Source organism: Schistocerca cancellata, chromosome 8 (assembly GCF_023864275.1).
Source record: "Schistocerca cancellata isolate TAMUIC-IGC-003103 chromosome 8, iqSchCanc2.1, whole genome shotgun sequence".
In the NCBI taxonomy this organism is placed as follows: domain Eukaryota; kingdom Metazoa; phylum Arthropoda; class Insecta; order Orthoptera; family Acrididae; genus Schistocerca; species Schistocerca cancellata.
In genome coordinates this window covers 575,780,860-575,796,152 of record NC_064633.1, presented here as the reverse complement: position 1 = coordinate 575,796,152, position 15,293 = coordinate 575,780,860, and the positions used below count along the sequence as shown (strand labels likewise).

Genomic DNA, 15,293 nt, shown 5'->3' with positions numbered 1-15,293 from the left:
GGCAGGTCAGTTGGTAAATCACGTGGGTGTTTTCACACGTGGCTCTGCCTTTGATCGTGTACACCTTCCGGGTTACAGGACTGGAATAGGTGGTGGTGGGAGGGTGCATGGGACAGGTTTTACACCGGGGGCGGTTACAGGGGTAGGAGCCAGAGGGTAGGGAAGGTGGTTTGGGGATTTCATAGGGATGAACTAAGAGGTTACGAAGGTTAGGTGGACGGCGGAAAGACACTCTTGGTGGAGTGGGGAGGATTTCATGAAGGATGGATCTCATTTCAGGGCAGGATTTGAGGAAGTCGTATCCCTGCTGGAGAGCCACATTCAGAATCTGATCCAGTCCCGGAAAGTATCCTGTCACAAGTGGGGCACTTTTGGGGTTCTTCTGTGGAAGGTTCCGGGTTTGTTGCGAAAGCTTGAATTTTGTGTGTATGTTTGTGTTTGTTTGTGTGTCTATCGACCTGCCACAAACCCGGAACCTTCCACAGAAGAACCCCAAAAGTGCCCCACTTGTGACAGGATACTTTCCGGGACTGGATCAGATTCTGAATGTGGCTCTCCAGCAGGGATACGACTTCCTCAAATCCTGCCCTGAAATGAGATCCATCCTTCATGAAATCCTCCCCACTCCACCAAGAGTGTCTTTCCGCCGTCCACCTAACCTTCGTAACCTCTTAGTTCATCCCTATGAAATCCCCAAACCACCTTCCCTACCCTCTGGCTCCTACCCCTGTAACCGCCCCCGGTGTAAAACCTGTCCCATGCACCCTCCCACCACCACCTATTCCAGTCCTGTAACCCGGAAGGTGTACACGATCAAAGGCAGAGCCACGTGTGAAAACACCCACGTGATTTACTAACTGACCTGCCTACACTGTGAAGCGTTCTATGTGGGAATGACCAGCAACAAACTGTCCATTCGCATGAATGGACACAGGCAGACAGTGTTTGTTGGTAATGAGGATCACCCTGTGGCTAAACATGCCTTGGTGCACGGCCAGCACATCTTGGCACAGTGTTACACCGTCCGGGTTATCTGGATACTTCCCACTAACACCAACCTGTCAGAACTCCGGAGATGGGAACTTGCCCTTCAGCATATCCTCTCTTCTCGCTATCCGCCAGGCCTCAATCTCCGCTAATTTCAATTTGCCGCCGCTCATACCTCACCTGTCTTTCAACATCATCTTTGCCTCTGTATTTCCGTCCCGACTGACATCTCTGCCCAAACTCTTTGCCTTTACAAATGTCTGCTTGTGTCTGTGTATGTGTGGATGGATATGTGTGTGTGTGCGAGTGTAAACCTGTCCTTTTTTCCCCCTAAGGTAAGTCTTTCCGCTCCCGGGATTGGAATGACTCCTTACCCTCTCCCTTAAAACCCAATCCTTTTGTCTTTCCTTCTCCTTCCCTCTTTCCTGACGAGGCAACCGTTGGTTGCGAAAGCTAGAGTTTTGTGTGTATGTTTGTGTTTATTTGTGTGTCTATCAACCTGCCAGCGCTTTTGTTGGGTAAGTCTCATCATCTTTCTTTTTAAATATATTTTTCCCACGTGGAATGTTTCCCTCTATTATATATATATATATATATATATATATATATTTAAAAAGAAAGATAATGAGACTTACCAAACAAAAGCGCTGGCAGGTCGATAGACACACAAACAAACACAAACATACACACAAAATCTAGCTTTCGCAACCAATGGTTGCCTCGTCAGGAAAGAGGGAAGGAGAGGGAAAGACAAAAGGATTTGGGTTTTAAGGGAGAGGGTAAGGAGTCATTCCAATCCCGGGAGCGGAAAGACTTACCTTAGGGGGAAAAAAGGACAGGTATACACTCGCACACACACACATATCCATCCTCATATATATATATATATATATGTGTGTGTGTGTGTGTGTGTGTGTGTGTGTGTGTGTGTGTGTGTGTGTGTGTGTGTGGTGTTTGTCCTTTCAGACAATCCTTGTCCATTATCCTTATCATTCTGAAAGAATAGACACCACCTAAATATAATTAAGGTGACAATGGCCAACGATCTCTTTGGTGCGGATGCACACCAGTCTTGAAATCTTACAGGAATCAGTGAAATGCCACAAGTAATGAGGATTATTGGGAAAGGATATGTCCGAATCTACAGACACTGCTTATATATAACTAAGATGAAGATGGCCAATGTCTGTTTAGTGCAGATGCACATTATGCTCAGACTCTTATGGGAATCGGCCAAACGCCATGAATGATCAAGATAATGGGCACGTACATGTCCAAAAGAACAGATGCCACCTATATAAAATAAAGGTGAAGACAGCCAATGATCTCTTCAGTGCAGATGCACACCATGCTTGAACTCATGGTAATCAGTGAAATGCTGCATGTAATGAGAATACTGGACAAGGATTTTCTGAAAGAACGGATGCCACATATATATAATTAAGGAAAAGACGACCAATGATCTCTTCAACGGAGATGTACACCAGGTTCAAATTCTTATGAGAATCAGTGAAATGCCACAAGTAATGAGAATAATGGACAAGGAGCACCAGATTAGTAGTGTGTGAATAAGTTGAGAATTAGGATCTGATGGGAGGCCTGCTAGGGTAGTGCATTCAGTTGTGATGACCACTATGTCCGGATGGCTTAGTGGTTATAGCATCTGCTAGTAAGCAGGAGACCCAGGTTTGAATCCTGGTCTGGCATAAATTTGGATCTTTCCCCATTGATTTAAATCATTGCCCACTCACAGTCAATGTCTGTAATTCCTTTGTGCCATAAAACTTACCACTTCCTTCAGAAAGCCACATCCAGAGTCTAGGAAAGGGTCTTAAGTGCTCCTACAGAATTTATGTTCATTTAACAATATTTTGCTCTAAGTTGGTGGTTTATTATGTTGTGAAAACATAAACCACATGACAGTAATCTGTAAATCATGCTGTGTGCTTATGATTGTCCTTTATTCCAACAGTCGAGTCCACCTGTTGCACTCTGTGTGTGTGTGTGTGTGTGTGTGTGTGTGTGTGTCTGTGTCTGTTGTTAACAAAGGCCATTGGCCAAAAGTTTTAAGTGTGAAAATCTTTTTGTTGTGCCTATCTGCGACTCAGCATCTCTGCTATATGGTGAGTAGCAACTTTCCTTCTCATAATATTGGAAATTAGTTGTGTTATATATAATTACTTGCATTGTGCTACAGATAACTGAGAAAATCATTGCAAATATGGGGCTTTTCAGATGCTATTCGTGTAATAAAATGGACAAGAAATAATTTTCACAATAAAATCGATGTGATTTTAAAGCAGATATAATCAACTGTGACATGTAGCTAATGGCACTTAAGAAATTTTGAGAGTTCAAAGATAGAAACTTAGTGGAGGCATTCACGATAAATTTATTAACTTCTACGGTTGTCTGTTTGAAGAGCATAGATGTTCATAAAATGTCAATGAAATGGAAAAAAAACACCTTTGCTATAGAAAGCACTGTGTGAACCCCAAGAGGGATGACTGAAATCACCTTGGAAACTTCTGAATACTTGTAGAAAAGAGGACAGCTGATTTGAAAATCATTTCAGCATCTCAAGGGCTATAATTAACTGTTGTTGTTAGCATCATCTTCATCATAATTATTATTAAGAGTGATAGACTTCTTCAACTTGTAGAGCTAATATAAGGTTCTAATTATCAACTCTAAAAGTAAAGTCACATAAATAATTTTTTATTTGTTTGTAGGTAAATATTTGCAGTCCTGGTTCACATTGAAATTATTACACCTCAGTACTAAAGGATGGCCGTAAAGGAGTGAAAACAAAATGGTACACCTCATTGATTAAGTGGATATTGTGCAGCTATTCATTTTCTGCATTTGAAAGGCAACAGTACTGTAACAGTCCGTGATCAGTTGGTGAAGTGTATGGCATCAGCTCACTGTCATATGACACAGTGGTTAGGTCTAAATGACAGAAGAAGGGATTGAAGAGCATTTTTCTGTGAAGAACTGGGAATTGCAAGAGAAGAGAAGGCTGTGGTGCTTGAAGCCTGGTGTAACATAACAGAACACTAGGAAGAAAAGTGAAATTCAGCCACAGGTCAGTTTTCAGTATCTTACAGAACATTTTGAACATGACAAAGCTAGCCACACACTGGGTTCCCTGACTGCTTGCACATTCAAAAACTCTGACAAACTGAGACTGCACTGAAAATGTTGCAGCTGTATCAAACCAATTCATATGAGTTCTGTAGCCATGTAATCATCATGAATGAATGAGTGTTGGGTGTATCATTATGACCCCAATGCAAAGAGCAAAGCAAATGGTGGACATGTATCGATTCACCATTACTAATAAAGGCAAAGTGGCACCGACAAGCAGAGGTCCTTATGGGTGCAATCGAGTTTTTGAAAGTGTATGTTAGGATTCCAAGTATGTCGCCCGGCAGCCATTGACCTTGGGGCCTTCCTTTATGAGTCATCAACGGGGGAAAAAAATGGTGTAGTAGTTAGCATACTAGCCTGATGTGTAATGGGCCATGGGATGGAATCTTGTGAGGTGTTAAAAAATTTTTATTTTTAAATATTTATCAAAATGACTGATCATTATTTTTATTCATTTAGTTGGTTTAAATGTATTTTTCTATTTCTAATCATTTGCCACATTATTTTAATCATCTTATTAACCTTTTAATTTGCTCTCACTTTTTCTTCCTATTTTATTTTTCATTTGGATTCTTTATGTATATGATTTTAATTGTTCTTTTGTACTGACTTTAATTTAATTTCTTCCATTTGACCCATCTTATATTTTCATATTTTATTTATTTGTTAATTTTTTATTTTTATTTATTTATTTTTTAAATTGCTTTAGCCTACTAAGGACCACCATGAAATAACTTACGTATTCATCCTTTTCTCCTTTCTTTCTTTCCAGTAATTTTTTTGTTCTTTCCCTTTGTTTTTTGCTTCTTTCTTGTATCCGTGTTGCACTTATCTTTTTCTTTGTTTTCCCCTGGAAGCCCTTGAAACTTTTTACTTTTGCTCTGAACCATTCTCTTTCCCCTATTTCTACCTCCATTATTCCCATTTCCCTCAGGTCTACGTTAACTTCTTTTGTTCATGTCACTGAAGTTTTGGGTTTTCTGTCAAAGAAGTTAAAAATTCATTTTGTTATCCTCTTTTCATGTAGACTTTTTAGGTGTCCATAGAATGCAACTGTTCTCTTCCTCATTGTGTCTGATATTCGCTGTATTTTTTCATACAATTCTTTAGTACTTCTTAGTTTACATTTACCATCCTCTTTTCCTGGTCCCAGGATTTTCCTGATTTTTTCTCTTTCCTTTTTTCTATTTCAATTGATTGTTTGGATGCACTTAACAAATGGCATCCCACTGTGTAAAGGCAGTCTGGTTTAATGACAGTATTGTAGTGCCAAGTTTTGCATTTATGGAAATAACTTTCTTGTTATACAGGTTTTTTGTTAGTTGAAAAGCCACCTCCATTTTCCTTGTCCTTGCTTCTTTGTCTATTATTGTATTTGTATTATTTCACCCAGATACGTGAATTTTTTGTACCATAATCAGAATGTACATGCACTGAAGTGCCAAAGAAACTGGTATAAGCATGCATATTCAAATACAGAGATATGTAAACATGCAGACTATGGCAATGAGTTGGCAATGCCTATATAAGACAACAAGTGTCTGCCACAGTTGTTAGATTGGATACTGCTGCTACAATGGCAGGTCATCAAGATTTAAGTGAGTTTGAATGTCGTGTTATAGTTAACACATGAGCGATGAGACACAGCATCTCTGAGGTAGCAGTGAAGTGGGGATTTTCCCATATGACAATTTCACGAGTGTATTGTGGATATCATGAATCTGGTAAAACCTTATATACTGACATCACTGCGGCCGGAAAAAGATCCTGCCAGAACGGGACCAATGACAACTGAAGAGAATCGTTCAGTGTGACAGAAGTGCAACACTTCTGCAGATTGCTGCAGATTACAATGCTAGACCATCAACAAGTGTCAGCGTGTGAACCATTCAACAAAACATAATTGATATGGGCTTTTGGAGGTGAAGGTCCACTCGTGTACTCTTGATGACTGCACAACACAAAGCTTTATGCATTTCCAGGGCCCATCAACACTGACATTGGACTGTTGATGACTGAAAACATGTTTCCTGGTCAGATGAGTCACGTTTCAGATTGTATCGAGTGGATAGATGTGAACGAGTGTGGAGACAACCTCATGAATCCATGGATACTGCATGTCAGCATGGGACTGTTCAAGCTGGTGGAGGCTCTGTAACAGTGTGGGGCATGTGGAGTTGGAGTGACATGGGACTCCTGGTATGTCTAGCTGTGACTCTGGTAGATGACACGTATGTATGCATCCTGTCTGATCACCTACATCCATTCATGTCCATTGTGCGTTCTGACAGACTTGGGCAACTCCAGCAGGACAATGTGACACCCCACATGTCCAGAATTGCTACAGTGTGGCTCCAGGAACACTCTTCTAAGGTTAAGCACTTCTGCTGGCAGCCAGACTCCCCAGACATGAACATTATTGAGCATATCTGGGATGCCTTACAACATGCTGTTCAGAAGAGATCTCCACTCCCTCGTACACTTATGGTTTTATGGACAGCCCTGCAGGAATTATGGTGTCCGTTCCATCCAGCACCACTTCAGACATTGGTGAAGTCCATGCCACATCATGTCATGGCACTTCTGCATGCTTGCGAGGGCCCTACACGATACTAGGCTGGTGTACCAGTTTCTTTGGCTCTTCATTGTATTGTGGTGCCTACTTCACATCTGTCACGTACTCTGTTTCTTCAAAAGATGTATGTAGGCCTGGTTTTGAAGCTGTCTCTTGTAGGAGATTTATCTGCATGTTTGATCTATTACAGATTCAGCAAAGATGGGAAGATCATTTGCAAAAGCCAGACAATCAAAATTCAGATTATCCCCTTTTTCTCCCAATTGTGATTCTTCTAATACCTTCTTTTCTGTTGTTTTCCTCCAGCAGTGGAATCAGTTCATCTCCCTGAATTATATCAGTTTTTATCTCAAAAGCCTTCAAGGTTTAACCTAAAAATTTAATTTAGGGTTTTGTATTTGTTAGCATGTCTTTTATGACTGCCACTGTTTTGTTGTCTGCTACAAGCTCTTTTAAGGTGTTGAATAATGTTTTCTTGTCAATTGAATCACATGCTTTTTGAATTCTACAAATGTTATATAAATCCTTTTAGATCTTATTCTTTTATACGTGATTGTGAATTTCAGATTTAAAATTTTTTCCACAGATGGTTGTCATTTTCTACAGTCTCCTTGGTACTCTCCTATTTTATTTGCTGATCCAGTTGGCTTTCCAGTGTGTTTTGTAATGCTTCTGAAAGAATTTTGTAAATGACAGGAAGGAGGGGTATTCCTCTATAGTTGTTGAGGTCAGTTGTTACCTCCATTTTTGAGAATTGGATGTATTAATGGTGTTTTCCAATCTTCTGGTATAGCTTCTGTTTCACAGATTTTTCAAGGACTCCTTGTAGCTTCTTGACTGTTCCTAAACTCGCAATTTTCCACACTTCAGCAGTTATTGAATCTTCCCCGTAGGCCTTGTCAATCTTCAGATCTCTAATGATTTTTGGATTTCATCTGTGCTCGGTGGTTCCAAGATTGTGTGTGTCCTGGATTTTGTTCTGGAAAGTTTGCTCTTGGTTCCTTACAATTTAAAAACTTTTGTTTGTTGTTTAAGGCTAATTTTCTATCTTTGTTCTTGAAGCACAATGTATGTGTCTGGTACTTTGGAGGCTTTGTTTACAAGTTTTGTAGAAGTTCCTAGTATTTTTCTTTTGGAAGTCCTCTTTAAATAGTGATAGCTGATTTCTTTCAAACTTCCTTTTGACTGTTCTTATCATTTATGATGTTTGAGACCTTTGTAGTTTAAAACTGATGAAGGCTTCACTTCTTTTTGTGGAGTACCATTTCTGCCAGGCTTGTTTTCTAAGTAGTAATGCTTTTCCACACTGTTCATTCCACCACCATCTGTGCTTTTTGTGTCTTTTGAATGCTACTATTTCAGGGGCTGTTTAACTAATTTTGTTTTAATCCTCTCTCAGTATTCTGATTCTACATTTATCTGTTCTTGAAATTCTTGTTTCCTCCCTTTCAATGTTTCTGTATCTGATTTATGATTCCAATATTCTTGTCTTGGAATTCTTGTTTGTGAAATAACTTCATTTTATTGCGGTTAAATACTGATCTGTTTCAGTATTTGCACCCTGTCTAACTTTTATGTTCATGATCTCTTTTTGATTGTTAAAAGATATAGCTACATGGAAGATTGTGGGTTCAATGTTATTGCATTCATTATTTCTGTTCCTGACTTTGCTTGAATATCATTAATTTACAATCCCTGGAAAAGAAAGTGCATCTTGTCTATAACAAAACATACATTTTTGACACCACTGCACAACCAATATAAATAGATTATTTCATCTTTTGTTTTTTATCCAGTAGGTTGGGACTTCAAATGTTTAAATGTTATGATACTCACAAACGAGAGCTCACCATAGTGAATGACTGCAAGGTGAGATATGTGGGACCATAACCTACACCACCGTATAGATGGTTCCTGTGGACTTCTCGTTATGAGTACTTTTTCTAACAACCATGATATGGTGCTAACAGATTATGTTTGTAATGTGTGAACTGTGACAGTATACTGCTGAAATCTGAGAGGTTGTGGAAGGCATCCAGTTACACATGCTGCTTCTTTGGGCTATCTGATTTGGCCTCACTCTCCTGCATTCTTTTGACAAAGCACAAAGTAACTACTTTCTCTTTCCTTGAATGAAGAAACTGCTGCATGTAAAGCATTTCTGGAATGATGACAAGGAAATATTTGAGGTGGAACATTTCCTGAGTAGCCAAAAGGCAGGCCTGATCAAGGTTTCTGCCAAGTCATCCACCATTGGGAAAATACATCCCACTGAAGCTAATGCCATTTCATGGAGGCAGCTTGATTTTTTTCGATGTCTTGATTAAAAATTTGTGGCTATTGCTTGTGCACATTACAGTGTGTTTACACATTCAAGAACATCCACAAACCAAATTAGGACCTTAGCTAGACACATGAAACAAAAGCAGCAAGACAAAGGGTTGGAACAGTAAAATTTATCTAAGTGAATTTTGTGTATTCCAAATACTCCTACAAATAATTAATCACATCCATAAAATAATATTTTGGAGATCCTCAAAAGCAGCCTGGTAGAGTAATTCTGATTACCATCTGGAAGCCTATATTTCATCACTGGATAATTATATTTCAGAAGCTGGTTGGGCAAAATTTTCAGTGATTGCTGAGACACATATAGATCACTTTTGTGTTGAAATTTCTGTTTCAAAATTTACAAAATTCGTATGATGGACATTAATCACAAAGAATTCTCTGTCATATAAAGCTCTTCTTCTTCTCAGTAGCAATTACTGCTTCCATTCTAAATGACAGTCTGAGCTGCAGGAGATGGTAGTCATGTGTGTGTAAGGTGTGCTTGCTTGTGTGAATGAATGTATATGTGTCTCCTTTTCTGATGAAGGCTTTGGCTGAAAGGTAATGTGTAAGTGTCTTTTGATTGTGTCTGTCTGCAACACATTGTATTAACTGTACAATGAGTAGCTATCTGTCTTTTCCTTATATTGTGTGATAACATCATATGGCTCACATATTTTTAGACAGTACAATCATAGATTTAGATCCTCAGTTTGGAACATTAGATAATTATAATCCAAACTTAGTAGATGCAAGAAGAGGATATATTCAGACACTCGACAAAGCATCATTATTGTGTTGATGCTTAACTCCAACAAAACAATGGAAAGACAAACAATACTAAAATGTTATCAGTTGACTCATCTCAGAATATAAATATTTTAAACTGAGTAACATGATATATCAAATCTCATCAAAAAAAGAGGCATTGAACAGAGGACAGACACATGAATAAAATGACAGAAAGTACTTAGCCCTTGGATAAGTTCATTGTCAGAGTTAAGAAAAACACATACTCAATTCATATGTTACTTCTGGTGAGCAACTTCATCTGAAAGCTAGGCATTTTCTGCCCGTATTATTTGCTTGTCTCCTGCTTGATATCTGCTCTGTTTTGTGAGTTGTGATCTATCCTTTTATAGATCTAAATTTTCATCCTAGGTTTTCCGTTATGTCAGACATTGAATACACAATTTGTTTCATTAGCAACCCATTTACAATTTACTGTATGAGTATGAGCAAGTGTGTGTATGGGTCTCAACTGACAGCCAGAGCAAATAAGGATGGACTGTTATGTATCTCCATTCTGAGGGATTTTATTCTAGTTATTATTGAATGTCTGAATATAGTAGATGCCCATGTATCTAGATTAAATTGTCAATTGAGCATACAATTATGTTACTTGAGACTTGAGTTGTTTAAAGTTGTTTAAAGTAACAGATATTAAACAGTGTAGCAATATAATGAAAAGGATAGTTGCTACTGACCATATGACAGACATGCTGAGTCACAGAAAGGCAGTGTGAGAAGAACACTTACCTTCTTCTGCTTGTAGTTAATGGCAAGCTCCAGGCGGGCAAGCTTCATGTGCTCACCATCTTCATAAGGTGGACTATCAGGGTCATGGTTGAGGATGATGGCCAGCTCTTGGGAACTGCGTGATTGGTGGAGTAGATCTACAGCAAATTGCTGGCACTGCCGCCGGAGTTCCTGAAAATGTTTAACTCTGTATATTAATTCAGAAATGTGGTTGGAGAATATGTATAATATTTTAAGCAGGATGAGATAGGAAATGAAGCTTATCAACATCAAACTTCTCCCACAGAATTAACACTTATCCCCAGTGTACACACTGTAATAAATATACTTTAAACAAGTCTTCATAATCCCCTGAAAGATAATTTAACAAAATTCAGTCTTCCAACTTAAAAGAGAGGAGGGTAAGGTAAGAGTTTAATGTTATCTGTGTACATCTGTTTTCACAAACCATTATTTGTTCTTTTAACATTATGGTCTTCCTATGTAATGATAGAAATGAAACAATACTGAAATTGGAAGGTTGTGGTGTCTTTAGTTGTAAAGTGTTTTTAAAGTATGATATTTAATTTTTTTAGAACATTCTGTATAATTTTTTTCATTTGACTAATAATTTTACATGTAACCTGAACTTTTGCAATGAATAAACTGTACTTTGTAATGCTAAGGGAAATTTCATGTTGTAAACAACATGCAACAGCTCTTATGGCTGCCACACCGAAAGGTCACTCCTCACAGCCTTGGCATGTGTGGCACTGAAGTTATTGAAATATGCTGAGAACCTATCCTAAGCCTGTACAGACAGGCAATATCCTGTCTTGTTCATGCATACAGTGATCTGTGACATTTTCTCCTGTGATACATGTTGCCATTGTGAATCACCCTGTTTTGTTCTGAACTGAGAGCAATTGTCTCCTAAATCCAGCCTCCTATGCCGTTCCTTATGAAATAGTAGCCTGCTAGCCGTAAGGTATATTGTGATCAAACCTCATGACACTCCTACTCCCAGTCCTTTACTTGTGGGTCATTGCCATGACATAGATAAGAAACCTGTCCTATACACTCACCCACCACATCATTGCAGTAGTGTTTGCAGGTATTTTTTTATCCAATATGAGATACAATCAATGTAAAAGCAGCCACGTCATCTACTTGCTGTGCAACTTGTAAGTGGATATGGCAAGTAACCAGTTATTCATCCACATGAATGGCCATTGCCAAGTGGCGACTGGTCATGAACTTGATTGCCTTGTTGTTGCTCTACTTTGTTGTTAAACATACTCAACACAACAATGCAAAGTCTTCAATAGGTGCTTTGATATATGTACTATTTGTGTATTATTCTCTTGCCCTGCTCACCAAAGTAGTTCCAATGAAATGAGCTACTGGAAAATTTCCTTACTGCACATCCCATCTAATTTTTTCTAAGTGTTGTCCTCCAGTGACTCTATTCCGACTGTTGCCCTTATCTTTCCTCTGTTATAATTTTCGATTCCAATCCTCTGTGATCTCAGCGTCTTTGGTTTCTGTGCATTACCCACCATATATATGCACGTGAACAGCAGTCTGGAAATGTTTACATTAAAACAGTTTAATCTCAGGAACTGTTCAGAGTAGACCTCGTTCTGATATTAGCATTTTTGTTCGTGACAACCAATAGTATATACTTCCTGGGTAATAAATGTCACTTTCTTTTAACGATATATGTGGCATATTTCTTCAAGGATCTGTTAGTTCTCACTGTTTTACATTTCTGTTGCATTCGTGCACTAGTCAATCAAACTTGTGGCCATGTGTACTATCCATAATAGACATACTGTTTGTCCAACTAAATTTGAATGAAGCAGACTTGAACCTATTCACATGCACTGTGAGTATTTTGTACGCAGTATTATCCTATCACATTGTAAATCCCTTAGAGTTATATGTATCACCATTGTGACTAGAGCTCTGGGTCATTAATTTATCAACAAAAAATGGATTGATTGTATTTTCTCATGAAATGCTCTACATCACAATTTTCTACATTGCTAACCTCTTTGCCTACCACTTATTTTCTCAAGTTTTGATGAGATGTAGCTAGAAAATTTATTCCTCTTTTAAGAGGATAAGAGGACTGTTCCTTACCTAATACTGATATTGCGCCATTGTCAATGAAATTTTATTTTTGGTCTTTTGCTGCATGTTGTACAAAATGTATGTTAAGTGCCAACTTGACCTACGGAGTAGTTTCGTTTGTGTAGTTTTTTAAAAGTTGTGTGTATTTTGTTCCAGTGGATAAAATATTAATATGTACCTTAATAAAATTGTTTTGTATGATATATCAGTGGAAATTCAAGCAAAGCAGTTGAAGTAAACACGAAAAATATTTTTTTTTATCAATGTTTGGACTGTTTTAAAAAATGAGACATGCACTCCGCAGACCCAGCAGTAAAAAACTGTACAAGTGTGAGTAGAATTCACACTCTGAGAGTTCCGTGCCAACTGAATCATGTGTATAGACAGTTCATCTACAGGTTTCGATGAGTGAGTTTTCAAGTTTCAAAATATGTGACATAAATGGCCTTATCTTTTGATTTCATTGACTTAGAAGCTCAAATTTTTACAGTGACGGGGGACAGTATGCCTTAGTATTTGACATCAACTTTAAACATTCACGAGAAAGACAAACAGAGAGATGGACAACAAAGTGATCCTATAAGAATTCAGTTTTCACTGATTAGGGTACAGTACTCTAAACATGAATAAATTGATCTCATCTATCATAAAAATTATGGTCACTGTATTCAGGGTCTCAAAACTGGTCTTTTTATTGATTATTAGCAAGTCTTCAGCGTGGAATGTCAGATCCCTTAATCGGGCAGGTAGGTTAGAAAATTTGAAAAGGGAAATGGATAGGTTAAAGTTAGATATAGTGGGAATTAGTGAAGTTCGGTGGTAGGAGGAACAAGACTTCTGGTCAGGTGACTACAGGGTTATAAACACAAAGTCAAATAGGGGTAATGCAGGAGTAGGTTTAATAATGAATAGGAAAATAGGAATGCGGGTAAGCTTCTACAAACAGCATAGTGAACGCATTATTGTGGCCAAGATAGATACGACGCCCACACCTACTACAGTAGTACAAGTTTATATGCCAATTAGCTCTGCAGATGACGAAGAAATTGAAGAAATGTATGATGAAATAAAAGAAATTATTCAGATAGTGAAGGGAGACGAAAATTTGATAGTCATGGGTGACTGGAATTCGAGTGTAGGAAAAGGGAGAGAAGGAAATGTAGTAGGTGAATATGGATTGGGGCTAAGAAATGAAAGAGGAAGCCGCCTGGCAGAATTTTGCACAGAGCACAACTTAATCATAGCTAACACTTGGTTTAAGAATCATGATAGAAGGTTGTATACATGGAAGAACCCTGGAGATACTAAAAGGTATCAGATAGATTATATAATGGTAAGACAGAGATTTAGGAACCAGGTTTTAAATTGTAAGACATTTCCAGGGGCAGATGTGGACTCTGACCACAATCTATTGGTTATGACCTGTAGATTAAAACTGAAGAAACTGCAAAAAGGTGGGAATTTAAGGAGATGGGACCTGGATAAACTGAAAGAACCAGAGGTTGTACAGAGTTTCAGGGAGAGCATAAGGGAACAATTGACAGGAATGGGGGAAAGAAATACAGTAGAAGAAGAATGGGTAGCTTTGAGGGATGAAGTAGTGAAGGCAGCAGAGGATCAAGTAGGTAAAAAGACGTGGGCTAGTAGAAATCCTTGGGTAACAGAAGAAATAATGAATTTAATTGATGAAAGGAGAAAATATAAAAATGCAGTAAATGAAGCAGGCAAAAAGGAATACAAACGTCTCAAAAATGAGATCGACAGGAAGTGCAAAATGGCTAAACAGGGATGGCTAGAGGACAAATGTAAGGATGTAGAGGCTTATCTCACTAGGGATAAGATAGATACTGCCTACAGGAAAATTAAAGAGACCTTTGGAGATAAGAGAACCACTTGTATGAACATCAAGAGCTCAGACGGAAACCCAGTTCTAAGCAAAGAAGGGAAAGCCAAAAGGTGGAAGGAGTATATAGAGGGTCTATACAAGGGCAATGTACTTGAGGACAATATTATGGAAATGGAAGAGGATGTAGATGAAGATGAAATGGGAGATACGATACTGCGTGAAGAGTTTGACAGAGCACTGAAAGACCTGAGTCGAAACAAGGCCCCCGGAGTAGACAACATTCCATTGGAACTACTGACGGCCTTGGGAGAGCCAGTCCTGACAAAACTCTACCATCTGGTGAGCAAGATATATGAGACAGGCGAAATACCCTCAGACTTCAAGAAGAATATAATAATTCCAATCCCAAAGAAGGTAGGTGTTGACAGATGTGAGAATTACCGAACAATCAGTTTAATAAGCCACAGCTGCAAAATACTAACACGAATTCTTTACAGACGAATGGAAAAACTAGTAGAAGCCGAGCTCGGGGAAGATCAGTTTGGATTCCGTAGAAATACTGGAACACGTGAGGCAATACTGACCTTACGACTTATCTTAGAAGAAAGATTAAGGAAAGGCAAACCTACGTTTCTAGCATTTGTAGACTTAGAGAAAGCTTTTGACAATGTTGACTGGGATACTCTCTTTCAAATCCTAAAGGTGGCAGGGGTAAAATACAGGGAGCGAAAGGCTATTTACAATTTG

The 15,293-nt window shown here is 38.5% G+C and overlaps 1 protein-coding gene across 1 annotated transcript in view; it reads right to left on the bottom strand.

Annotated features, from left to right (window-relative positions):
- The window catches only part of LOC126095764 (transient-receptor-potential-like protein), a 191,057-nt gene that overhangs the window by 133,064 nt on the left and 42,700 nt on the right, over window positions 1-15,293 (bottom strand). The window contains exon 7 of the mRNA XM_049910569.1: window positions 10,586-10,756. Coding sequence (XP_049766526.1) covers window positions 10,586-10,756 — 171 coding nt within the window. The remainder of the gene's footprint in view (window positions 1-10,585; window positions 10,757-15,293) is intronic.